General features: G+C 52.4%; 3 protein-coding genes across 12 annotated transcripts in view; all 3 read right to left on the bottom strand.

Moving 5' to 3' along the window:
* The window catches only part of LOC136018081 (6-phosphofructo-2-kinase/fructose-2,6-bisphosphatase 4), a 51667-nt gene extending 37434 nt beyond the window's left edge, over positions 1 to 14233 (bottom strand). For 2 of the 10 annotated variants that reach the window (XR_010614228.1, XR_010614229.1), the window contains exon 1: positions 13926 to 14232. Coding sequence is in view for 5 of the 10 variants with exons in the window: in XM_065686968.1 (XP_065543040.1) it covers positions 13926 to 14090 (165 nt within the window). In the remaining 5 variants the exon portion in view is untranslated. Of the gene's footprint in view, positions 1 to 8156; positions 8191 to 13650; positions 13744 to 13925 lie in introns of those variants that run through there. The other 8 variants (XM_065686968.1, XM_065686967.1, XM_065686970.1 and 5 more) reach the window with 7 other exon arrangements.
* A 5863-nt stretch (positions 14234 to 20096) lies between these two features.
* Positions 20097 to 22649, bottom strand: HYAL1 (hyaluronidase 1). The gene is made up of 4 exons (XM_065686962.1): positions 21898 to 22649; positions 20808 to 21742; positions 20620 to 20709; positions 20097 to 20531 (listed from the first exon to the last, which is right to left on the bottom strand). The coding sequence occupies exons 2-4, from the start codon at positions 21705 to 21707 to the stop codon at positions 20214 to 20216; spliced, it is 1308 nt and encodes a 435-aa protein (XP_065543034.1). The 5' UTR covers positions 21708 to 21742; positions 21898 to 22649; the 3' UTR covers positions 20097 to 20213.
* An 85-nt stretch (positions 22650 to 22734) lies between these two features.
* HYAL2 (hyaluronidase 2) lies at positions 22735 to 25581 on the bottom strand. The gene is given in 4 exon segments (XM_065686961.1): positions 22735 to 23049; positions 23051 to 23449; positions 23607 to 23696; positions 24329 to 25581. Coding segments are annotated over 4 exon segments (1539 nt in total). The 5' UTR covers positions 25256 to 25581; the 3' UTR covers positions 22735 to 22926.
* Positions 25582 to 25794: the final 213 nt, after the last annotated feature.

The raw sequence follows: 25794 nt of genomic DNA, 5'->3' as shown, positions 1-25794 counted from the left end.
CTCACACACCTGCCTTGCAGCTGAGAACACTGACCTGATGTTCTTCATACTAAAGCACAGGTCTGCAAGGGGAATTACCACATTCCGAAGTCCCCCAAGCACACGGCACATCAGTGAACTCTTGTTCTCAGACAGATTTAAACCAGTGGCACCTGAACAGAACTTCAGCAGGGGCTTGTCCAGGTGTCCGGAATAACATTAGAGGTGTGCACAGACACCTGCGAGCCTTTAGTTTTGTGAGGTGAAGAGTTCAGCTTGCTCCATGACAAGCTGTTACTGTGTTCCTGATCAAGCTTACTCCTATGGAGACCAGCTGAGAGCTGGGCTGGGTCAGCCTGGAGAAGAGAAGGCTCCTTAAGGGGAGACCTTAGAGCAGCTCCAGTGCCTAAATGAGCTACAGGAAACCTGGAGAGGGGCTTTGGACAAGGGCCTGTAGGGACAGGCCAAGGGGAATGGCTTTAACCTGCCAGAGGGGAGATTTATGTTAGATATTAGGCAGAAGTTCTTCCCTGTGAGGGTGCTGAGGCCCTGGCACAGGGTGCCCAGAGAAGCTGTGGCTGCCCCATCCCTGGCAGAGTTCAAGATGAGGATGGACAGGGCTTAGGGCAACGTGGTCTAGTGGAAGGGGGCTGGAACTGGATAAGCTTTAAGGTCCCTTCCAACCCACACCACTCCATGCTTCTGTTATTTATGGTTAATTGGGTTTTTTAACTACCTCGGTGCCATATTAGGCTGTTTGACTGAGGACAGGGAAAGCAATCACAGCAATCCTGTACCACTCATGAGGTCTCATTTCAAAACATGGTTTTCAAGAGCACTACACTGAATTCCCAGAAAAAGACATAATACAGACTGCTCCCTGGATTCCTAACAAGTGACAGAGATCACCTTCTGCACAACCACCTTGTCATCAGCCACTGGCCTCCTGCAAAGGGCCGATTCCTGCAGACAAAGTGCTGGAGACTCGGCTATGTTTGCTACAGGGAAACCAGGAACAAGCTTTTACTCCTTGGAAGGCTTTTACTCAGAGCATGCCCTCTCACGGCCAAGATGGGTTGGAAACTTCCCTGAAAAAGGACCTCTCTGCACAGGCAAAACAGGGAGGGGAAAAGCAGCCTTGGAAAATGAACTGCTGCATAGGAACAGAGCGTGCTGAGCCAAGTGACAGTCTGATACTTACTCTTTTTAAGCTTCTGACTGACAAGTCAGGAGACTCCTCAGGTTTAATGCATAAAGCAAGTGGTAATTATTTCTGAGACGAGGAGAAACAGATACTGAATCGAGGCTTCTGCTTGATCATACACAAACCCTGCTTTGTATCAGTAAATACATAACTATATAATAGAAACTCCACAATAGATGCAAGTCACTTTCACATATAATTTCCCTGGTAAAGATACCACTTTGCAGTCTGACAGCCCATAAAACACCCATAAACCACCCAATTCTTTGCCTCCTGTCTTTCCACTATCGCTCCAGCAACACCAGCTCACTTATTCCTGGAATAAGGATGACTTCCCAGTCTTCCAGCTGCCTGTGCCCACACCACACTGCGCACAACAGCTACAGCTCATGAAAACCCAGTTCACAGGCCCTTCTGCAGCCAGAAGATGCGGGAGATACGCGCACAACGACTGAAGGACACATTCACGGCCCCAGGGCACGTCGAGCTTTAACCGCAGCCGGCACCAAGTGCCGCACAGACCGGAGGCTCCCTCCGCACTCAGAGCCGCGGCGGCTGCACGCTTCCCGGGTACCGGGCAGAGCCTCCCGCACCCGCCAGGCGGCGCCCTAGCACCGCCCGCGGGCACTCCGAGGGCGCGCAAGCCGCAGGCGCCGCGCAGCGGTCACAGCTCCGTGTTAGAAGCGCAACTGACGGCGCTGCGAGCACCGTGCCGGGAGATGCCAAAGCACAGCAGCGCCGGGGTTGAAACGCACCAGCCCCTGGCTGTTAAACGCACAGGAGTGAGGGGCTACGGAAAGCTCCTTTCCAGCCCGAACCATTCTGAGATTCTAAAAACAAAACACGGGGCAAAGTCCATGCTCGGAGCTAAATAACCCCGTTTCCCTACAGATATTAACACCACCAAATGGTATTTCATCATTAACCTAATCTCCCATCGCTCTAAAGCAATTCTCTTTCTACTATGCCATGAGGTAATTTTTTTAACCCTGCATTATCAGCTGCTTACTCTCCATTTTGAGAAAACCAGTAGTATCTGATCTCTACACACAAAACTAGCAATAAATAGCTGGCAAAAAACTCCTAAATCCCAATGTGCCCTACTGCAACAGGTAGGTTACTGTTCCAGCTAGATGTAGCAAACAGGAATTACTTTAAAATATGCCATCTTAAAATAGGTATCTACATTTCCTACATCTTGCAACGTAGAGAGGAGGAGAGATCAGAGTTGGGGTCCTTACTCCCCTTTAAGGCTGCAGAGAGAGAGAGCTGTATCCCCCCCCCCCAGCTTCCCATTACTCCAGAAGACTTCAGCCACACAGGACAACACAAGCTCAGTTTCAGTACAATTTAAGGAGGCACAGAAGAACACAGGACATGCAAAGATCCGTATGTTATTTGAGGAATAGACACCTTACATATCCAGCTTTAACATCCAACCAACACCCCCGAACATGGACTAGATGGCTCTGACCAGCTAACATCACAGTTATGTCATCTTATGTATACACGGTTATGTATACACATATACATTTGTATAGAGCATATAGGACAATCCCTATTTAACTTTTAACTGATATTCTATTTTAACAAAGAAAAAGATGTCAAGTATACCTTCAGCAGGCTCGTGGCAGTCCTTCATTGACCAACAGCTATGCAGCTGGAAGCATCACCTGAGGATAGCCACCAACAGCTAGCTAATATACAAGGCAGTTACGACACTGCAAGCCAATTAGAAGAGACGGTGACCAAACACACAACTATGCTTCACCTTTTTGTTCACAAGTACCAACACTCCAGCATTTCAAAACTGGAAATGTGATGGAATGGGAGAGATTTCTCCCCGCACACCTGGGCTGCAGTGCTGATGGGTTTGTTTTGACCAGGCATTTGTTACCATGCTCTTACATGGTGAAAAGCTGCAGCTTTGGGTAATGACAGCAACCAAAACTGCAGCTGCACTGTTTCCACTCTCATGACCAAAACTGCTACAGAGCAGATGGGACACTTGGCCTTTTCAATCACAACCCTTACTACACTAGCACCTCAGCAGGGGCCACACTGCTCCCTCCCCCAGGTAATTCCCATATTCCTGAAGCATACAGATCAAGCCCAGCAGGTTTTTCCTCAGTGTGGAAGAGGAGTCCTTAGCAACCTACCCAAAACACAACACCCCTCTGCTAGGCATGTAAGGCAAGTACTAGCTCAACCTTGCTCAACTGCTAAGAAGCCTAAAGGAAGCTGCACTAGCAGCCAGAAAGGCAGCTCTTCCTCCCTGTCTGCTGTGCAGCTCCTGGATAATGACGAAGACTGTATTTTGGGAACAGTCATCCTGAAGAAGAGATCCCTCGCAAGTTAAAAACTTCTCAGACAGCTTCCCACAAAGAATATGTTAAGTTCCTTCCCACAAAGAGCTGTGCAAGCACAATGAGCAATCAAGGAAGAGAGATGCAATACTATATTAGCAGAATGACATACATTGATTCATACCTTCCCAGTGCAGTTTCCCAGGAGTTTTTGTTACGTCAGCTTCTTAAATGAAGACTTCCCGTCTCCTCAAGAGGCCTATGGTTTCTCCTCAACCAGAAGTACCATCCTTTTGTTTTCCCACAGTCCAATATCCCAGGAGTCAATGCACCAAAAAATGACAAATAGCCCACTAAGTCCCCAAAAATTCCAAGCATCCCACGTGGCAAGTTCAGCACGTTCCCCATACCATCTCTACAGGTCCTTGACTCCAAACCAGCTGAAATCAGGAGGTCCATGACTTGCACTATACGGCCTTAGCACTTACTCAATTTCTTCTCAGCAGCAAATACACTTACTACTGGCACCATCCACTCCATATCCTATTTCCTATCACTGCCTAAGGGAAGAAGTTCCAGTTGCCTTGAAGTAGTCTGCTACTTCAGAGATGCAAAGCCATTAAGAATTCAGAACTAAAAGAGAATCTGCCATCAGCAATATGCCTTCAGAAGTTGTAGGAGTTTATTTTACTATTACATTTCCTGGCTACAGATGAATCTACCAGGGAGATTGAGGAAAAAAACCCAACATACATAATGGTGCTTTATATGAGAATAAGGTACTACTAAGAGCAAGAAATCTCTTCAGTACTAACTGGGGAACAGATTTAAACATCAGGGATCGACGCAGCACAGATACTAGAGACACTCCTTAAGATTAAGCTAAATAATATTCCTTAGCACAGATAAGGAAAATAATTCATTCAAACGGAAAATGTTGGTGTAAAGTAAGGAAAAAAACAAGTTCCCAACTATTCTAACAACCACCAACACATCTGATACAAGGGAAGATCTGACGGGGTTTAGGCACTCAGGAGCCTCACACCACACTTCTTTGGCTGGAGACAGGGCTAATTCCCACACTCATTTGCATTCATTATATTTTCCTCATTGTCTCCTGAAGCACTGTGACAGCTATTCATCATGCATGCAAAACCATGATGGAGCCCTCACAGCAGTGTTTATGTGCAGCTTGATCCCTGCACAGTTATGTTTTCAAAACCATGACAATCTAGCAATCAGGAAACAAGTACTAGCTATAAGGGTTCTATTGTAAGAATTGTACCAATAAAGTCTTGGATAGCTTTGTACACATCCCACGTGCTGTATTATATGCATATAAAACCTATCAATCTAAGGTTATTTGGGAAGATACATGTATTACACATACGCAGTAGTGTCAACTAAATAAAAATACACCTTGCTACACCCTGCTCTTTCGTTATCTTTATGTGAACCATTTCTGAAAGCGTGGCCATTCAAAGTACTTTTATTATATAAACACGTTAGTTAAGTGTTTATTACATTTCAGAGGAAATAACTGCTCATTCTAAACGTAGGACAAACCTAACGTCTGGAGATAAACCCTATCAGTGAGATGCCATTGTTCTCATGGAAGGAAGTTTCCTGTGTTAAGTCTAACATGAGGCATAGATTTAAGGCTGGTCTACAGCAACCGTATTCTTTAAATCTGAAGGGGAAACCAGTAATTCCCTACACCTCCAGTCCATGCAATCACCTCTCACCTTTACCTCTAAAGGAACACTGAAATTATTTGCTTGAAAAATAGGCCAGATCCTCAAGTGGTGCTTCCAGGTGTTGCTTAAATCTATTCCCATCACCACAAATTAAGCAACATCTTAAATCTTCCTGTTATGATGCAACATAAAGGAAAGATGACATCCATTATTCATGTTTTCTGAGTGCAACCCAGTGTTAAAGAACCCTTTGTAGCTTACTGTATACCAGGAACTTCAAACTACTTAACACAAAGGGGCGTGTGCTTCTGAGAAGCGCAGAAAGAGGACGTTCATTTTAATTGCATTTGCACAAGTTGTCCATTTACTTTCACAGCTCTAGAGGGTAACTGAAAATACCGAGTTTCCAAGATGGAAGCCTGCTAAGGACGGATGTTCCTCCACATTGTTCTGGTAGTGTGTGACGTTGTTACTACAGCAACAGCACGTACAGCCCTGCACAGCCTCTGGACGGCTGCTGTGTGTATATCCTGATACACTCTCCCCTCTCTTGGAAGGGTGATACAAGCAGCAAGTCCAGTTTTGCACCACTGCACCAGTTACTTGGAACCTGTGACACAGCCCAGGAACACCATGGCTTGATAAAACTGTAGTATTCCAAAGAGAAGGAAAAGCAAAAACATACTTGCATCCATTAGGATGTTTGTGCCTCCTGACCCTGCGTAAAAGCAATCTCTACAAAGCAGTTTGAAAGTGCCTTTATCACCTTAAAACTCTCTATTCCTTTCTGTTCACATAAGCATATCAGATAAAACCTTTCCAATTCAAAGTCTGGGTTTGCTGTATGAGTAAGAGAATAATTAAAAGGAGCACAAGGAAAGGATTAGCAACTTTAAACAGAAGAGAGGACCCTTCTCCAGGCTGAAAGGCTTATGAATTATGCTCACTTACTGCTAGTTTTACATTAGATATTTTAACATTTATGATGTACACATATCCTCCTTTCATTCAGCTAGGATGCTGCGAGTACCACTTGTTTATAACAGCTAGATCTAGGCTGCTAAACAGGAACACCAAAAGAAGGGCAGCTGCCTTCTCAGAATGCAACTAAAATACTTCATGCCATCTTAAAACCAAACACTATCAACTGACTTCAGAAGCAGAATTCCTCAGGACAGCCACTTCAAAGGAAAACATCTGTAAAAAATTACTATTTGAATTAGGGCAGCTGTGTGATGAGCCAGAAAGGGAGACGTATCTTGACAACAAAGACTAGGCAGAATTTGCACGTGATTCTAAATGCATGAAGTAAACCAAATGAATTATTAAAACAACCATGAAGGCTTTGGGATGAAGCTACCTACCAGGTGGCAGCATTTTGAAAGATGAGATAGAGAGAACTTAGGATAAAGAAACTTTGGAAGCACCACCCAGGGCTTGGGGCTTGAAATACTGAATGACCACTAACAGAGAAGTTAGAGAGAAAAAGGCAAGGAGGAAGACAGCCACTGGACTGGGTGACAAACCACATCGGGGTGTACAGTGGATCTGTGAGTCACCAGCACATAATAGAAGCTGAAGCCACGTGAATGCCTGAAATAGGGCATGGGGAGGCAAGAGCAAGACAAGGTCAAACTGCGGGAGGAGGAGGAAAGACCAGACAGGGAGGGGGGGAAAAGTATGATGAAGGAACAAGTAGTGACTGTGCAGAGAGGTCACTGAGAACATGAACAGAACAGGGGTCTTCAGACATTCCAGTGACATAAATAACATGTAGAGAGCCAGAAGCACCCAAAGGGGACTCAGGACAGGAGAGGCTGAGGTAGAGGTTGTACAACCTCGCCTTGTAAGAGGGCCCAGATTTGGCTGAGAGCTACAAGGTAAAGGTCTGACACAGTATAGTATTTCCAGCACATATTACCATATGGGTAAGCAGATCATTAAGGACAAAGCCCATGGCCACAGAAGCAAAACCAAATGAGTTAACAGGGCAGGGGACTGGGCTAGCAGTCCTCTACATGCACCTACAGTTATACCTGGCTTCATGCATATCCCATAGGCAACGGAGGCCAGAAAGGAGTTTTTTTGAAAATAAAGAATAAATCCCCCCAGAAGGCCAGCATGGAAAACTGACACTGACACAAGCAGGAAAATAACCTTGCAGTGTACGTGACACCAGCTGCCTTTGGAAACGTTGTTAGGCTTTATGATAGAGGAGCATGTTCATCCAAATAAAAACACAGGCAAGCTAGAACAAAGCTTCTTGGCAGATATTGACGACAGGATTTATAATAAAAGCAAAATCCATCTAAATTTGGCAAACTGCAATGCTGTCATGTAGTCTAAAACCTAGCACTGAGGCGGAGGGAGAAACGCAGGCAAAGACATAGAGATCCAAGTCATTGGTGAGCCTCAGTCTTTGTAGCCTCCGGGGCAGAGTTCTCATTTTCTGCCTATTTTGCAAGTTCAACTAGATGGCTTATCAGCTTCCCGAGACTAACAGGATCAATATGTAGATGAGAAAGCTTAATAAGGATGATAAAATTAGGACAGCCAAAATAATCTAATTTATGGAGTGCATACAGGCTAAACACCACCAATGCGACAAATGAAACTCTTGCAAGGGGAGCCACCTACCAAGCGAGAGCACAGTATGAGCACAGAAACCTTCTATTTTTTTTAAAACAAAAGCACTGAATTCTGTTTATATTCAAAAAAAATAACTTGTCAGCAGAAGTCTCTCTAGAGAACTGTAAAAAAGAATGATTCAGGAGTGCATAGACCATCATGCTTCAGGAGCATCAAGACCATACTGCACATACAGCATACCTGAGATTCTTTGGCACCAGATTGTGTAAATACACACGCAAAAGTTTAAATATAAATTGAAAGCAAAACATATATGAAGATGGAAAACAACACAAAAGAAGACTCAAAGGGACATAACCACATCAGCCTCACATGACTCACGTTGCTGGCTCCAGCCACCACACAGTGGGTTGGTCTCCCCTTGCCACCGAGGACATCTGAAGTCATTGACTGATTTGAGCCATATTTGACACAGGACAGAGGTCTTAAAACCGTGAGTTTCCTACATTTTAGTGCAGACTGGCTACCAAGAGAGCTGCCCTGCCAGTGCTCTTGCTTTAGCCTGTCCCATCAGACTGACACCAGATGAGTTGGAACTGACCCAACCTGGGGAAGAAAAGGCAATTGCAACCCCATGACATAAATCCATGGGAGACATCTCTTCCAGCGCTGCTTGAACTTTAAGATTCCACATTCTAATCCCCAAATAAATAATTTCTAAGGAAAAAAAAAAACAGCAGCTAGATCCATCTCCTGCCACAAATGAGCAGTGATTTCAGCTGTAACAGCAGTGCTCTTTTCCTCTATGGCAAGGACTGCCTTGTTGCTTTTTCCCCCTCCTCCTTTGCCACATCAGTCTGCCTCTCACAAGCCATCTGAAATCTTTTAATTGCAAAGGGTCACGAACCCCTGAAATCTCCCCATTGTTTTGGGGAAAACAGTTTCACATTGGTACTAATAAAACTACAAAGCTCTATTTTTTTTCCTTCCTTAATGCAGAGGGTGAATATTGCAGAGCTCCATGCTCAAGAACATCCGTGGGGTTGCCATGAACAACAAATGTTGCTTGTTATTAACAGACAACATCAATTAGATTTTCAGGGATATATGACTGTAAAAATAAGACTCTGAAGGAAGAAAAAGCCAGCCTTAAATCCAAATATTGCTGTGGAGGTGCAAATTGGTCACAAGCAGTTTCAGATACATTAGAACAACTCGTGGGTTTTGTGCTCTTTGATTAGTTTATGTCTAAAGGGGGGTGTAGTCATATGGAAGCTTTAAACTATAAATCACCACAAACAGTTTGCCCCTGGCATCCTTGGATTTAAACTGCCCACTCACAAACTGTATATAATCCAGCCATGAGGATTTCTTGCTGCTTAAAGAAACCTTCCCAGTAATGCACCTACACCACACACAAAATCAAATCAAGGCTCTGCAGTTTCAGTGCAGACTAACCCAGCTAACGAAGAATGCTGCTGTCCGCAGATGGAGAAGTCACTCACGTGTGGATTCATTGCAAAAAATGCAGCAACACGAGTGGCTTTCCCGAGCAAGGCAGAAATAGCACCAGCCACTTCTAGGTATCACTTTAGTGACACGTACCAACCCCACAGCATGTTCTTGGCTGGCTGGGGCATGTTGAAACTCTAGTTTAGAGGAGAACAGCTGCCAGGGAGCCTGGATCATGCAGCTCTGCCAGCAGCCCCGTGATTCCCAGTGCCAAGGCACAGCATGTGTGAAGCCATCTCCTAAACCACGACACAAACACTTGACACTGTGCAGAAAGAGAAGGAAATTCATTCGGGAACAAGTTAGGTTGTCAATTTCAGCGTGAAAAAGGGAGATAGGAACTGAAATCCCATTCTGATTTACCATTTCCTACCTTCTTGCCTGTAAACAAGATAGCAACACAATGAATCATCTATGGAAACTAATGCCACACAGTCGTTTCAGATATCCAAGTAACTAGCTGTACTGAAACTATACCAACACATACAAATTGAAAGCTGTAACAGGCACATGATTTCCACAAGGGCACTCATGCCAAATCCATCCCATTTTATTAACAGAACATTACAAAACATCCCTTTTATCCATCACGTGGATAAGCCAGTTACAATCGGGAGACTCCTCACTTGCATTCAGGACCTACCACGGCAGATACACACTTCAAGACTTCAGGATCCTTAAACGCTGCAGACACCAACCTCCAGCAGAGCTCCTCATTCACCAGCTTCTCAAATGAGAGCGGAGTTTGTTTGACATAATCGAACCACAACCATAAAGGTACGGGTAAGCTCACACACTTCAAACAAAAAAAGACAAGTATTTCTTCTCTTTGCATGGACACAAATTCACCGGCCCACCCCGCTACAGGGATTTCACTTAAAAGAGACACGTTGCACACAGCTACAAGGTCAGTGCTTCAGCGGGTAATACGTTAAATACATCTGGAGATTAGTATTTGTAATTAGCACGCGATTATGAATATTTAGGGACAGGTTTTGGCAGGCACCCCAGAACAAGCCTGGTTACTGCCACCCTGGCCCTGCGTGGTATCTCGTCGCTCACACAAGCCAGCGCTCTCCCTCGAAGCGCCCCTCTGCACAACCAAATCGTACCCAAAATATACCCACACCTTTCTGCAGCCTTTCAGTACTTAAAAGGGGCCTATACGAAAGACAGGAGAGACTTCTTAGCAGGGCCTGATGTGCCAGGACAAGGGGTGATGGTTTTGAAATGAAAGAGGAGAGATTCAAGGAAGAAATTCTTTACAGTGAGGGTGGTAAAACACTGGCCCAGAGAGTTGCTGGATGCCCCGTCCCTGGAGACATTCAAGGCCAGGCTGGATGTGGTTCTGGGCAACCTGGTCTAGCTGAAGATGTCCCTGCTCATCGCAGGAGGGTTGGACTGGATGAGCTTTGAAGGTCCCTTCCAACCCAAACCATTCTGTGTTGCTATCACAACCTGCACAAAGCAGCTTGGAACTCTTTCCCATATCCTCCCTTCCAGCACCTGCTAAAGATTGAATAAAACCAGGAATCAGCTTAAATTACTTACACTTGGCCACTGGACAGCCCAACTAGACAGACCAGTGAGCTTGGAGTTCATTATTCTCTTTTACTCCCTTATACAATGTAATTACTTAACCTCTTGCACTCTCAAGACGGCAAGTCAAATGCTCTGTCTGTGACAAAAGTTCAACGGATTTGACTTAAAGCAGCAAAAAAAAGGCTTCTGGGGAAAACCAGAGCAGACCCAAGGAACCCAGCACTGCTCAGCCCCACGGCTGCTGCTTCCTCAGTTTTAGTTTGAGAGTTTCTATCATTTCTGCTACATTAGCCTTGTGATTCCTCCCCAAGGACCTGCCCCAGCCAGCGTGTGGGGACACAAAGCTTGCACTGCAGTCAGTAAATTAAAACAAACCAACAAAAAACCCCAAAACACACACACAGGAAAAAGAAACAAAACCAAACGCAGCGAGAAGGGGAGAGCATTGCACTGGGTCGTTTCCTTCACAAAAAAAGCTGAAAACTTCCCCAAGCATATGATGTGAGGTGATGGTTTAGTGTGAGGTGTCCCTGCCCATGGCAGCGGGGCTGGAACTGGATGATCTTGAGGTCCTTTCCAGTCCTAACCATTCTATGATTCTATTCCATGTTTTTACTCATCTCAAAGAAAAATCCGTGGACAGTACATGCGCCAAGTTAAGCCCCAAGGAACCCATGCAACTTCAGTGAGCAAGCAATGTAGAACACATCCGTGGTGCTTCGTCAGTGATTAGATATTATCCACAAGTCAGATTTACCAAATCTCTTACTCACAAGAGCAGAAGGAACACTGACGCAATCAAATTGAGAGAAACATTGGAGTAACCAGGCAGATTTTTTTTAAATGAGATTAATTATACATTAATAAAGTGCTAAGAGCACTGAATCCAACAGCATCCACCCCTGGTAAGGGTTGTATTTGGAACTTAGCACAGTTTGTTATGAAAAAGGATCATTTCAAAGCAGACCCTTCCCTCAAATGACCTCAAAAATGTCCCGAAAGAAAATCCACCCCGAAACGCCCTCAGTGTTGGGCCCTCATCCTGCATAGCTATGCCCACACCAATGCGCTCATTAGATGATGCGCTGGTTTAAAAGGACCGGCATCTTATGTAAATGGAGGCTATTGCCTTTAATAGCAGCCATAATTATGGGAGTGCCCCACAACTGAGTAAGGCCACATTAAGCAAACTTACTGGAAACTTTGCAAACAGCTCCGCAACACATTGGACCAGCACCAGGAGTCCCACTGCTGGGGTTTATTCAGTCCCATTACAGAAATCAAATGACCCTATATGGGCTCACACCGAGTTGTACTTAGTTTGGTATGGTTTTGCCTCACATTAACTACTTTCTCTTTGACATTTAGGAATATAAAGTGTTTAATTCAGGATTAATGTTTTTAAAAATAAAAAAATCTCAACCAGTCTTGAAGTTTCTTCAGGCTTTTTTTCCCTCCGCACTCTCCAAAGAGCCACATGAGCACAACAGGACCTGCTGCAGAGTCAACACCGAGCCAGGCTCCAAGGTACTGAGAATGGGGGGCGAGAGCAGTATCCGCTTCAGCACAGCCAACAAATCGCCACCCACTGAAGACACCAGCACAAGCATCACGAGTGACCCAAGGAACAACGAGGGGTTACAGTTCAGCCACAGGTGAGCCATGGCCCATCGCTGCGTTTCAACAGCTGAATCAGGGATGGCTTAGTCCGGATGGGCTGGAAACCACCGGCCTTACTGAAATCCATTTCCACGCCCCGGGGTTGGAGTCAGGCATGGACAAAGCAGTCAGCTGCCTACCGGAACACCGGCAGAAGCAAAGCAATGGCTGCAAACAAGGGCAATCCTCTGAGTCACTGGGCAGGAGCTACAGCCACTCCACACACACCCAGTGACACCCGATTTCCTACAGCACAAGGCAGCTCAGGGTGCCAGGCCAAGGCTCCCTGTCCCGTTAACAGACCTGCATACACCATCGCACTGCTTCTGCCTGCATCCCTGCATCCCCATCCTGCCCCACCGCTACAGGAGAGCCCAGGAAAGCACCAGGTTTATCTTTCAGCTTATGCAACGCGATTTACCTGGAAAGGGCGGAAAACCACCCAAACACAACCCACACTGAACCGACGTTCAACAGATTTGGTGCACTTGTGTCACCGCTGTCATCCTGCATTACACAAAGTGCCTAATGAACACACCAGGCCCCTCAAATCCTCAGGGACGCTCAGCCCTTTCCAAGGAAGGCTCCAGCACGCCAGCAGCCGGATCTCACAGGGCCAGATAAAAAAGACGCAGATCACTTGTTTTTGGTGTTGCCATTAGGAATCGAGGAGGCAGAACTAACCGGTTGGACCAGCATTTGCCAAAACATGGATTTTACCCCGTCGCTGGCCCAATGGAAAGCAGCAGCCCTTGGAGCAGCGCGGTGTAAACGCACCTTCCCACAGACGGCTAAAGGAAAATCACCCCTCACAGCCAAGCAATTTCCAAAAATAACTCGGAAAGCAACAAACAGGCACCGGGACCGGCGAGCCCCTCCTTGCACACACGGCTCCCAAGCCTTCCCCTGCCTCGGGCTGTTCCCAGCACAATACGCGATGCCCACGTTCCACCTCCCGAGCCTCCGAGGTACCGGTCACCCTCACCCCTGGCTGGAGCTGGAAGGAAAACCCAGACCCGGCTGGCCCGGACACCCCCACCGCGCCCTCCAGCCCTGCCCAGACGCACGCCGACACCCGGGGCTGTCCCGGGGGGGTGCAGGGGAGCAGCGCCCCAGCCGAGCGGGGAGGCCGCGGGAGGCCCCGGGCCGCCGGGGCTCCTACCTCGGCAGCGCCGGCCCTGCGTGCGGCGGCGGCCCCACATCTGCGGCTGCGGCGGAGAACGGCCCGGCCCGGCGCTGCGCGGCCGCGGGGAGCCCGCCGGCAGCCGCTCGGCGCGGCGGAGGCGGGTCCTGGCCGCGGAGCCCCGCGGAGCTGCCCGCGGGTGTGCGCGGGGCGGAGCGCAGGGGACCGGCCCCGGACAGCCCCCGCCCCGCCGGGCAGCGCCACTCTCGCCCCCCCCCACCCCCGGCAGGACCGGCGGAACGGAAAGGACTCACCTCACCTCGGCCCGGCCGCCGGCCCCGCGGGGCCAACCGCGCTGAGGAGCGCCGGGGGCTCCGGCCCTTCCCTGGCTGCCCACTCCCGGTGTTGCGTCTCCTCCGAACGACCCCGGCTCCCCAGGCGCAGCTCCGCAAGCAGGGGAGGTGGGGCGCCGGGGCCATTTTGCAGAGCTGGGTGCCGGCAGGGACCGCCGGCCCCCGGGGAGCAGAGGGGGCCCCCAGCAGCAGGCACTTGGGCAAGGTCGGGAGCCGCCGTGCGGCTCCGGCAGCCGCAGGTGACCAAGCGCGGAGCCGGGGGCCAGAGCAGCATCACCGCGCGTGTGCCCGCAGGCGGGGTAAAGAACCAAGTCAGGGCTGGGAGCCGCGGGGCCCAGGTGACCCGCATGTGGGCAATTGCAGCCCGTAAATGCACTCAGGGCACAGCCACCTGCTTGCTTTCTGCTGGAGCTTTCCCCTGCTCTGCAAGCGGGCAACCCAAATACAAAGAGGCTGTCAGGAAAAGCCACTTCAGTTTAGGTAACTGGCAGGTAGAAGATCTTGTGTTCAAGTCAGTGCTGCTCCGAGGGAGCACAGATGACAGGCTGAGCTGGGGTTTGGGCACCAGGGGCTTACATCCAAGCTTCTGGAGATAATTTCTCTAGGGGCTGGTATTCCACATTTGAAATGGTAATCACAGGTTTAAGAACAGTTTAATTATGATTAAAGTATAACATAATACTAAATAAGAATAGAAATAACGAGAGATATATAAACCTACACATACAAAGCAAGCTGAGCTCTTGGACAGTGATCAGCACTTGGGTGCCACAAGTCTCCACTGCGTTGTAAAGGGAATAAAAGACATTTAAAAGACCCACATGCCATCTATTTCATTTCAAGCCATACAGTTACTTCTGCCGTGCTTTTGGGAAGGATCCAAAGGCTCAGCACCGAGGTGCAAGGGCTGCAGGAGGAGCGGTCTGGAAGGACCTGCTTTCCATTCTTCTGGTTTTAGTTTCATGACATCTGTCTGAAGCTTTGGATGAAGTGAAATGCAATGGCAAATGATAACTTGTGGGGTTCTGAAACAGCTCCTGGGGGCTCAAAATACGGTTGCTTTCTCGGCTGTCTGACCGCAGGCACGGGCTGTTAATGCAAAGCCAAAACTGAACACAGTATCTCAGTGTGTGACTAAACCGACTTCTAGCAATGTGGGAAATTTCCAACTTTACTGATCTCTGAAGTTTTCAGTTAGGAAAAAAGGCAGATGAGAACTCTTCTCTTTGGCTAATTACCAGGCCTCTAATTTCAAACTCGTAGCTGAAAATCCTGTGGATCGGCTGGGAGGGCTTTCTTCCATCTGTTTTGTGTAAGGCTTAACCTAGACCTTGCTATTCAGCTAAACTACTTTACGTCCTAGTCATATGAAAGCATTTAAAGCCTTCTTGCTAGTAGCATCTTCATTCTAGACTGTAAAATAGTCTTTCTTATTTCAGAGCAGTCGGCAGCTCAGTTTCCTCTGTTTGGGATAGTTAACCATAGTGGGTACTTACAAACTGGTTTTGGAGATAACGTGGCTTAAGCTGACTAGGCAAAGATACACTCAGTCGTGGAAATAAAACACTGGGCAACGTAAGGGCAGTTGTGACAGACTGCCCTTATTTCTTGGAGCAGCGTATGGAAAAAGTCTAGAACTCAAGTTTGTGTGAACCCTGAACGCAGTGGACGAGTGAGCTCCGAGCACAGCGCGTTTCTCCGTCACCCTGAGCACAGAAGACAGGAGCTGGAGTGACAGCACCAGAAGAGTGCTCCACCCAAGAGACACGGAACAACCAGGAATGTAAAGCAATGAGGGCCTGGGGCTGCTGTCAGGCTGCCGCTGGCACCTCTTGCTTTGGCTGGTCTCCAGTGCGCTGCTGCCGAGCGCGGGCTCGTTCCTGTGCTGCACGTGGATTTGCAGAGCACTGCGCATTTACAAGGCGTAGCATGGTTTTCAGACCTGAAAACACCACCCAGCAGATGTTGTTGCTCCTAATTTGTCTGCTGGCATGATGTGCAGGGCCTTCCTAGTCTCTATTCCTCGGAGTCGGGAGTAAGACAAGATAGATTACATGAAACCCAGTGTCTTGGGCGTCTTCAGGCATACTGTAAGAGGCAAGGGCTGTGGAACAGCTACATTAAGTAGGATGAATAAGACAAATCCTCTTACATATTTAAAATTATTGTCTGAAGGTGACAAAGTGCGTTCATGCCCAAGCTTGCATTGCTTCGACAACAAGAAAAGGAGCTGGTTCAGGTTTCAGCCTCACTTTTCTTTCCGCCAACACCTAGAGGCAGGATTTCTTGCACTGCTTATGCAACTTCTCACCGTGTTAGACCCTTCTGCAGTTCCAGAGGAAGCATCTCTTTCCTGATGCCTATTTCAATGCTTAGTTCAGTTAACGGCTTGAGATAATAGAAATTTCTATGCCCAGCAGAACCCCAAACCAGCCCCTACCTGTGCACCAGATATTCAGAAGCTGAACACTTTGAGCATATTAAATTATTAAAAACTCCAAGCAGAAAGCTTATAACACCTTCCAGACAGAAAGACTGATGATGTTCGTAGTCATTTTCTCTGTACAAATAGCAAGGTGAGCTTTGCTTGGGAGGAGCGTACTTGAAGTGTTAACTTAAATCACATTCCACATATGCAAAACACTAAGATAGAATTGTTTCCAACATTTACCAGTCTATCTCTACACCAGTTAATGCTGGACACCAAAATACAATTTATGTATAGAAATTGTACGTAAATATATATAATACAATCAGCCCATTGGTACCTTCTTAGATCCTTACTCAATGCCATCAAAAGAAATGAACAAGTCAGCTGTAGGAACTCTGCAAATTCTGGTTATCGTTGACGCCTGCACCAGTGCTGGAGGTGCTCACGTGCCCAGGTTATTCTAGCCAGAGCGTTTGCGTTAGGAACTGTTCTGTGAAAGACATTTGTGCCTTGCAGAGGTGGCTTTAACAGCTTGGATGCTGTTTCCCTACAGTCAACACTCAGCGACAAGAAAACAAAGACCAGCGGGGCATTTCTGCAGGTGCCAGAGGTGCTGTTCCGCAGTTCCAGGATTCCAGGTGAGAGCAAATGAGAGACAAATAGAGAACTCTCAACCAGTTTATTAATATAGGAAAATACAGAGAATCTAACCGGTACAGTAAAGGATGTTTCTGAAGAGTGTACATCTTGCTAGCACCAAGGACCCTGTGAAGACAATCAGGAAACCAGCTCCAAGAATCAGCATCGCAGTGCAAGGTGGCAGGCTCAACCTTAACGGACATCCCACACAGGCAACATTGACCTGGGTGGTATGAGGTTCTGCCTCCCCGCATCGCATGAGGCTTGGGCTTTTGTAGAGACAAAAACGCACACTCATTCCAAAGCAGGGGCCAGCCTACGTTGGAAGAAGTGGCAGCAATATCTAGAGAGGTCTCCAAAGGTCGAGACTTTTCCGGGGAGTTCTAAAGCGGAATTTTCTGGGCAGGAACCAAAGCTGGACTCCCCGGGGAGCAGCCGAAGTGGACAAACAGTATTTTTCTATCTTTGTGTGTTTCCCTATGGACCATTATCTACTGTCCCTGACACAGGTGCCCAGCTGGAAAGCTTCCCAAATGGGCACCGCGATGCCCCACACTGCAGCCGTCCCCGCTCCTCCCTGCAGACCCACTGCTGGCTGCAAGCAGACACAGCACGGTCCTCTCCCTGCCTACGGCCCTTCAACACAGCTTCACGGACTGATGGGCTCTGGAGTCCCACCACAGGTGGCTCTGCAGGGAAAAGCAACAAGCTCTTCAGCCATGTCTCCCCTTGCTGCTCCCTTCTTCCAGAACCCCAGCATCATCATCTTTGTGACATCACCATGGTGCAGAACGGGCACCCCAGTGATACGGGAGAGCACCCACTGGTACCCACAGTCAGTCAGCGCCAGCAGCTTCTCCTGGCTGGCTGTTGGGACTGGTCCTGGTTCTCCAGGGCAGTGGCTGCTGAGCAAACCATCGGTCCAGCGGTGACAGCAGTCATGGAATGGGAGCCGGCTCCCGCACCAGCGCCATCCCTTTCTGCTCCGGATGAGCTGGGGCAGTTGGCAGACACGACTGCTGCCGGCCCTTCAGGACAGGGGGAAACAGCGCCCTGTGACGCAGCCGGAGCAGCGATACAGGAGGAGCGGGATGTGCAACCCAACAGCAAGGAACGCAACACCATACAAATCCCTCCTCTTTCCAACAGGAGCAGGGGCCAAACCAGGGAATTCTCAGGCCTCTGCTTTCCACAGAGGCTGTGGAAGATCCTGGAAAGCAGCAAGTTTCGATCCATCTGGTGGAGTATGGGAGGAAAATGTGTGGCCATCAATGAAGAACTGTTCCAACAGGAGGTGCTGGGCAGGGTTTTCTCCACACAGAAGATGAAGTCTTTCCTTCGGCAATTGAACATCTACGGGTTCACCAAAGTGCACCCAGACTCTGAGAGATCTGCCTCCCTGCCTGAATTCCTGGCTGAGGAAGAAGCAGCCTCTTCTCACAGCAAGGTACGGCAGTTGCCCTGCACATCAACCAGCACAACCAGGCTTGAGGGTTTCCAGTCCTGGCATGGTGACAACTAACCCTTCTCCTTTGCTTGTTGCAGGTGCTCTACTACTACAACCCCAGCTTTAGCAGAGAGAGTCCCCAGCTGCTGGAGCAGCACAAGGGGAAAACTGCCATCAAGCTGAAAGCCCGGCGTGCAGCACAGGAGGAGGAAGAACATCCCTTCAGAAGCGCCGATGCACAGCCTGCAGTGCACACGCAGGAATCTCCACCCGCCAAGAGACGGGCTGGAGCACTTCCTGGCCTCAGCACTGCCCATCCATCTCCAGGCGCAGCTGCTCCCAGAGCAGCAGGCAGCGAGAGCTTCATCCCTCCCAACCTCTGCTTTCCACCACCGTCGGGCCGCCCAAGCCTGAGTGCTCCTGCTCCTGCACAGTTTGCAGTGCTCCTGCTGCCACAAGCCTCAGCTTTGCCCATGCCAACGCTCCACCAGTGGTCTCCTGCAGCTCCAACCTGGTGCACGGATCCCAGCATGCCACAGCCTAGAGGCAGCACAGGCTCTTGGCTGCAAGTCACCACCATCTCCTGTACCACGTTTTTTTATAGATACTGAGTCAGTTGATAGAAATTGAGTTTATGGATATTGAGTCCATAGATAGAGTTGATAGAGAGACCTTAAGAGAGTTCATAGAGTTGATAGAGAGACCTTAAGAGAGTTCATAGATAGAGTTGATAGAGAGACCTTAAGAGAATTCATAGATACTGAGTACTTCGATAGAGCTTAGGAGAGTTGACAGGAATTTAGGAGAGTAGGTTAGATAGAGCCTGGTAGAATTAGGAATAAACTATTAAACAATAAACCTTCCTCAGTTGTCCTGTCCTGTTTGTAGAGCACAACCCCAGCAGGAGTTCCTGTTTCACCACCCAAACCCCAAGCAGAAGCAGCTGATCTGCCATCAGCTGAACCGTTGCTGAGAAGAGCCCAGCCTGCTTTCTGAGCTCTCAAGAGTAAAAGCCAGGCTGAGGCTTGCACGGTGCATGCACCCAGCATGCTCTTCCCCATGACACTGATGCGTGTGAGCTCCCCTCTTGGGAGAGATGTTCTCCAAGGCCATGCCAGGAGACCAGGAGCTCACAAGTCCTGGCACTCTTCAGCTGATGCGGATGAGCCGTAGAACCCTGGCTCAGGTTTTACCATGAGGAGACAGGCCATTACTCGGTGACTGATGTAAGAACCTCTGAGAAGAGCATTGACCGAGACCCAGTTTAGCAAAAAGCCTTTAACTGAAGCGTCTAAACGTGATGCTGCTTCCTCTGGCCCTTCCTGTCCACTGAGCAGGGGTTCATTTGTGGGTGGGAGCTGGCTTGTCTCACATGCTGCATGCTCGGGGACAGTCCATGTTTTGCAGCGGTTTATGTTAACCAGCATAAGAAATAAGGGGTCCAGCCCATACGTCCCCAGTAGACACTGAGTGCTACACATCATGGAGAGATTGCCCACAGATAAGGTCAGAGAACTGTGTGACTCCCCCCGCAAGCTGAACATGCAGGTGCTAACAGCATCACCTCTGCAGGACCCTCCCACCCCAAACCGTGCCACAGCAGAAGACAAGCATATGCTTGCGAGTGCCTACCGGTTTTATTAGCGGTGCCACGGTGGGGTCCCAACCCCACAGTGTGGGTGCTGGGGCGCGAGACGGTGTCACCCTGCCTGCCCTGCTATCCCTGTGCACGTCAGCTGGTGGTGTCCTGAGTGTCGCAGCGGGGCCCCTGCCACTTGTCATAGCACTGGCACCTGAACAGCTCAGCCAGCCCCGAGGTGTCATCACTGGACTCCAGGCTCTGGGTCACCAGCCAGGGCTTGCCAGCTTGCAGGTTGATGGCAAAGCGGAAGGGGTCGAGGTGGAGGAAGCCCTGCTTGTCCTCCTTGCGCACGCATCGGCCCCGGCCAGAGCACAAGCTCTGGCTGCAGAGATCAGTGCTGGCTGTCACATTGACGATGTAGTGGCCTAGTGGCCCTTCCACATAGTCCTTCAGCCTCAGGCACATCTCCTGCAATGGCATACAATGTTACAGACCAGCCGGTCAGGGAATGGGGGCTCTCTGAAGGCAGTGGCACGGCGCCAACCACCACGCTCACCTTGGAATTGCTGTAGTTGAGGCTGCCCCAGAGGATTATGCCGGCAGCACCCTGAGCTGCGCTCTCCCCGATGGTGTTCATCAGGTCCTCCTGCACCCCGAGGAGAGGAAAAGTCAACGCTGCCCAAAGAGCTAAAGATTCCCCAGCACCAACCTGAGCAGTACCCACTATCCCCACATCCCCATCACCTGGGAAAGGAAGTCGACTGTGCAGTCGAAGGCAATCTGGGAGTAGGGCAGAACAGGGATGCCACCATCAAGGACACCACGCTGCATGGCAAAAGCCTCAGCCACACGGTGCCGGACGTAGGCAAGCACCTTGTTGGTGCCGTTGAGGCAGGAGGGCAGGTAGATGCTGGGGTAAAGCACCCGGCTGCTCTCCCAGAGCCACCACAGCTCCTTGTTCCTCTGCTGCTCCACCGCCGGGCACATCCCGGTGTAGGGCAGGCTGTCGAAGTCATTGTTGTAGCAGTCAGGGAAGCCATAGAACCCCCAGTAGCTGTCGGCACGGAGGGCCTCACCCAGCCGCAGGGTCTGCTCCATGAAGTTGCGGGCGCTCTGCTCAAACTGCTGCTTGGCCATCTCCTTCACCAGCTCGGGGGGCCACTGTGGGTGCTGCTGCCGCACCATCTCCTCCGACTGCTGCTGGTAGATGTCCATGGAGGCCCAGTTGCGGACCCACAGCGGGCGCCACTTCTCCCAGTCGATGACAGCCAGTCCTCGGTAGGCAGGGCTGGGCAGGGAGACCTTGATGTCCCGGGTGGCCTGCTGGAGGTGGGCCCGCAGGCTGGCATTCTGGGGGAGACCCCCGTTCACTGGCACCCCGTCAGATGTGTAGTAGGGAAGGAGCCCCAGCTCCTTGCTGTAGAACAGGGTGATGTCCTGCCCGGTGAAGGACTGCTGGGCGTTGGCCAACACATCAAAGACCTCCAGGTTGAGGGTAACGTTGTACTTCTCGGCGCAGCGCTCCGTGGGGATGTTCCAGACGGTGACAAAGGGGCGGTTGACAAGGACAGGGCCAGGCCCCCCGGTGCAGGCTAGGGAAGGCAGGAGCAGCAGGAAGACCCAGCAGGACCACCACAATGCCATGGTGCTGGTCGGCGCAGGATGTGTCCTGGAGCAGCCTGAGGAGAGCCAAGACAAAGGGAGACCTGGGCAGAGCCCGATAAGGGCAGAGCCCGATAAAGACAAGACCTTTATCCCCAGGCCAAGCCGCGGCTGGCATTAACCCACACCCCTGTCCCGAGCAGCGCCAGGCACCCGGGGGCGCTTCTCCCACCTCCTCACAGCAAGTCCCCAACGTTATCAGCAGCAGGAGCCAGCGGGCCCGAGCTGGGACGGCAGCGTGTGCCAGCCCCGGGCTAACCACTGTCAGCCGCGGGCGCGGCCGGGGAGGAATGCGCAGAGTCAACACCCGGTGATGGCCGGCGATGAGCTGGGCTGGAAAGACAAACAGGCACGGGAAGGGGGCGGAGGGCGAGGTCACGGTGACGGACGTGGGCAGCGCGGAGCACCGGCCATGAGCGGGCAGGAGGAGGGCACTACAGGGGGGAAGCGCGCAGCACCGGGCAGGACCCGGCAAGACACAGCCTGGGAGCGGCGGTGGCACCGGACGGCTCCGTGTGGGGACAGCAGCCACCGGAGGGAGGGCCCGGTTGGGTGCACTCACAGCACCGGCCGGCAGCCGCAGGAGGCACCGTGCGGGGACAGCAGCCGCAGCACGGAGGGCCCGGTCTGGGGGCACTCGCAGCACAGAACGGCAGCCACAGGGGGCACCGTGCGGGGACGGGCAGCGCCCGTCAGCCGAGGGGACACGGCGGGGACAAGGCCCCGCTCGGGGGCAGCCCCAGCGGCACGGGGCCGCCCCGGCCCCGCAGGGCTGTACCCACCGCGGCCGTATGGCGCCGGTCGCTGTCCCGGTATCGCGGGCCCCCCGTGGGCACGGGGAACGCGGGGCGGGGCCAAACCCGATGGGGGCGGGGCTTGCGGGAACGGGCGTGGAGAAGCAGAGCGCGGGGCTGCCCCCGCCGGTGCCTCCACGTGTGTGGCCCGGCCGTGGCGGCGCCCGCCCCGGAGCGGTGCGAGCTGTGCCCCCCCCACACAGCCCACACCCCGCTGACGCTCACCCAGCTTTATTCGAGGTAAAGCACTTCGGTGTGGGGCAGCGCTCAGGGGCTTAGCACCACACAGCACCCGCTCCAGGCCCCCATCTCTCTCCTTACAACAGGAGAGGCTCCCCCGCCCTCCATCCCAATGCTGGGCACCTGCCCCACAGCAGGGAGGGCAGAGGTAGGGCAACTACAATGTTCTACCCGTCGGAAGGGGCAGCCCCCCGCATAACAAGCTGCCTCCCAGGCAGGGTTATCTTAAATAGGTCCCCTACACCGCCACAGAAAGGGGGTGCCAGAGGGGGCAGCTCAGTCCAAGAGGAGGTAGCACCAGCTTGCAAGCAGCAACAGCACCCCAAGTCCCAGTGGTGCCAAGAAGTCAGGGGCATCACTGCGGGGGCCAGCAGGCACCTGGCAGCTGCTGCCCTGCCAGCCCTGGTAGCAGTGGCAGCGGAAGTGGGTCCGTAGGAAGAAGGTGTCAGCGGGGGACAACTGCCCCTCAGCCCAGAAGAGAGGGCGCTGGGGGTTGTCCCCATCCCGTCGCCGCAGCTGGAAGCTGGTGGAGTTCAGGTGGAGGAAGACATCAGCGTTGCTGTCCTGGCGCAGGCAGCGGCCCCGGCCCTGGCACAGCGCCGTGCTGCAGAGCTGCGCCGCCGTCGTGACATTTACGATGTAGCGGCCCAGGTCACTCTCCAGGTAGTTCTTGATGATCTGGCACGAGTCCTGGGGGAAGGGGGGTATCGGGGGCAATGCTGAGGTGCCTCAGGCAGAGAAGCATCCCAGATGGAGAAGACAACCCAGCCCCAAGCCACTCTGGGGGCAGGCGTCCTCCCCTTCCCTCATCATCTACCTCCCATGGGGCACACTGACCCAAACCTACCCGGTTTTTGGTGTAGTCTGCATCACCCCAGAAAATGGCTCCGGCTGCACCCAGCGCCGCGCTCTCTCCAATGGTAGAGATCAGGTCCAGCTGTGGAGACAGAGCCCAGTTAGTCCCTGCAGACCCCAACACAGCACCCATACCCCCAGCACAGTGTGCTCCAAAGAGCCTGCTGCAGGGTCAGGGGGGCAAGACCCTTCCCTTCTCCAGGCCACAGGGAGAGGGGACTGTTCCAGCTCCTTGGCTACAAGGCTTCTCAACACTACCCTTCTCCTGTGTGGCTAAGCTAGCATGACACAGGATCTGTGGGTTCATGTACCCCAAGGTCCTGCCTGCTGGGACCCCGGAGTCCTGTAGCACCTTCCATACATTTGCTTGGTGATGGCAACTATTTGTGCCAGTCCTGCTGCCAAATAACTGGCCCGTAACGGGGCTGTGCTGTGGGTCCCCACACTGTGACCCCCCCTTGGAGGGAAGGCAGAAGGACTGATCACCCTTCCTGCTACCCAGGCCTAGCCCCATGCCAAAGGGCACTGCTCCCCAGCCCACATGGACACAGCCAAGCCAGTGTGCCAGCAGCACCATGAGGGCAGACACCAGACTTCAGAGCCACCCTGCTCCAGGGGAGCGGATGGCACACAGGCAGAGGCACCACCTCAGCTGACCCCAGAGCCCAGGCACCCAGGTTTTGGGACAGTGACATCCCAGTGGCACAGCCCTACCTGGCTGAGCACGTCCAGCTTGCGGATGTAGGTGGGCCGGGTGTAGACGAAGACAGGTAGGGAGTAGCCATCATGGTGCTGCTGTGAGATCCGCATGGCCTCCATCACCCGCGCCCGCACGAACTTGCGGCTGTTGGGGGTGGAGGCCAGGAGCACGTCGAGGTAGATGGAGGGGTAGAGGGCCATGCTCTCCCTCCAGAGCCACGCCAGCTGGTCATTGCGTGTCTTCTCCACGTCCGGGCACTGCCCGGTGTAGCTCTCCTTGTTCTTGCTGTAGTCATGGTTGTAGCAGTCAGGGAAGAGGTAGAACCCCCAGAGCTGCTTGGGTCGGAAGCTCTTGGCCACACGCAGGGTGCTCACCATGAACTGCCGGGCGGCCGACTCGAACTCAAACACAGCCTGCTTGTTGGCCTCCTCATGCGACCAGTTGAGCCGCCGCTGGTACACCAGCTGCTTGGACACCTCCCGGTAGATGTCCTTGGGCTTCCAGTTGCGAGCCCAGATGGGCCGCCACTCCTCCCAGTCGATGACAGCCAGCCCCTCCTTGGCGGGCGAGCGGATGTACTTGCTGATGCCCTCCTGGAGGCGTGCGAGGTGCTCCGACAGGCTGCTGTTTTGGGGGACCCCACCGTTGACAGCCACATGCTGGCTGTTGTAGTAGGGGTAGAGCCCCAGGCGCTCCTTGTAGAAGATGGTGAGGTTCTGCCCCACGAAGCCCTCATTGGGGGAGGCCTGCAGGTCGAAGAGGCTGAAGTCGAGGGACACCTGGAAGCGAGGCTTGCAGTCCTGGGTGGGCACGTTCCAGGCCACCAGGAAGGGCCGGCGGGTGAGCAGGGGGGCGGCCGCTGGATTCTCGAGGGGCTGCTGGGCCAGGGCCAGCAGGGCCAGCCAGGGGACGGCCAGCGCCGCCGCGCAGACCCCGCGCATCCTGCCCGAGGGGCGCCGGGGCAGCAGGGAGCCGGGGGTCAGGCGGGGGGCGGCTCTGTCCGCACCCCCCCCCCCCCCCAAGCAGACCCTGCCCCGAGCCCCCTCCCCACGCCCCCCGCCCGGGGCAGGAGGGCACCGGGGGAGCGCGGGCAGAGCCCCCGCGGGTTCGGCTCCCCGGGATCGCGGCCCCGCCCGCTCCCGGTGCCGGCGCGGCGCTCCCTTTGTCCGCGGCCGGCACACAAAGCGCGGGCGCGGCCCCGCTCGCCGCCCGCCTCGCTCCGCGCCCGCTGCCCCCGGCTCACGCCATCCCCAGCCACGGGCTCAACCGGCGTCGCCGCCCCCCGCCGCCGCTTTTAAACCTCCCCGGCGCGCACCACCCGTGGGGGCGCCGCCTCCCGCCACGACCGGCCCCGCCCCGGGCGCGCAGCGGGACGGGCTGGCGGCGCCGACCACCGCAGGGTCCCGCGGGTGCGGGCCGGCGGCGGACCCACACGCGCGCGCACCCACCTCCGTGGGGCCGAGGCTCCGGGCAAGGCGCG

Source organism: Lathamus discolor, chromosome 7 (assembly GCF_037157495.1).
Source record: "Lathamus discolor isolate bLatDis1 chromosome 7, bLatDis1.hap1, whole genome shotgun sequence".
Taxonomy (NCBI): Eukaryota; Metazoa; Chordata; class Aves; order Psittaciformes; family Psittacidae; genus Lathamus; species Lathamus discolor.
Note: the sequence above shows the minus strand (reverse complement) of the source record. Positions and strands in the feature narration are given on the sequence as shown.

Coding starts and splice junctions, on each gene's coding strand:
- HYAL1 (XM_065686962.1), bottom strand. CDS start 21,707: ATGGCATTGTGGTGGTCCTGCTGGGTCTTCCTGCTGCTCCTGCCTTCC. Junction 20,710..20,807: donor CAGTCGACTTCCTTTCCCAG/GTGATGGGGATG, acceptor CTCGGGGTGCAG/GAGGACCTGATGAACACCAT. Junction 20,532..20,619: donor TCAACTACAGCAATTCCAAG/GTGAGCGTGGTG, acceptor ATGCCATTGCAG/GAGATGTGCCTGAGGCTGAA.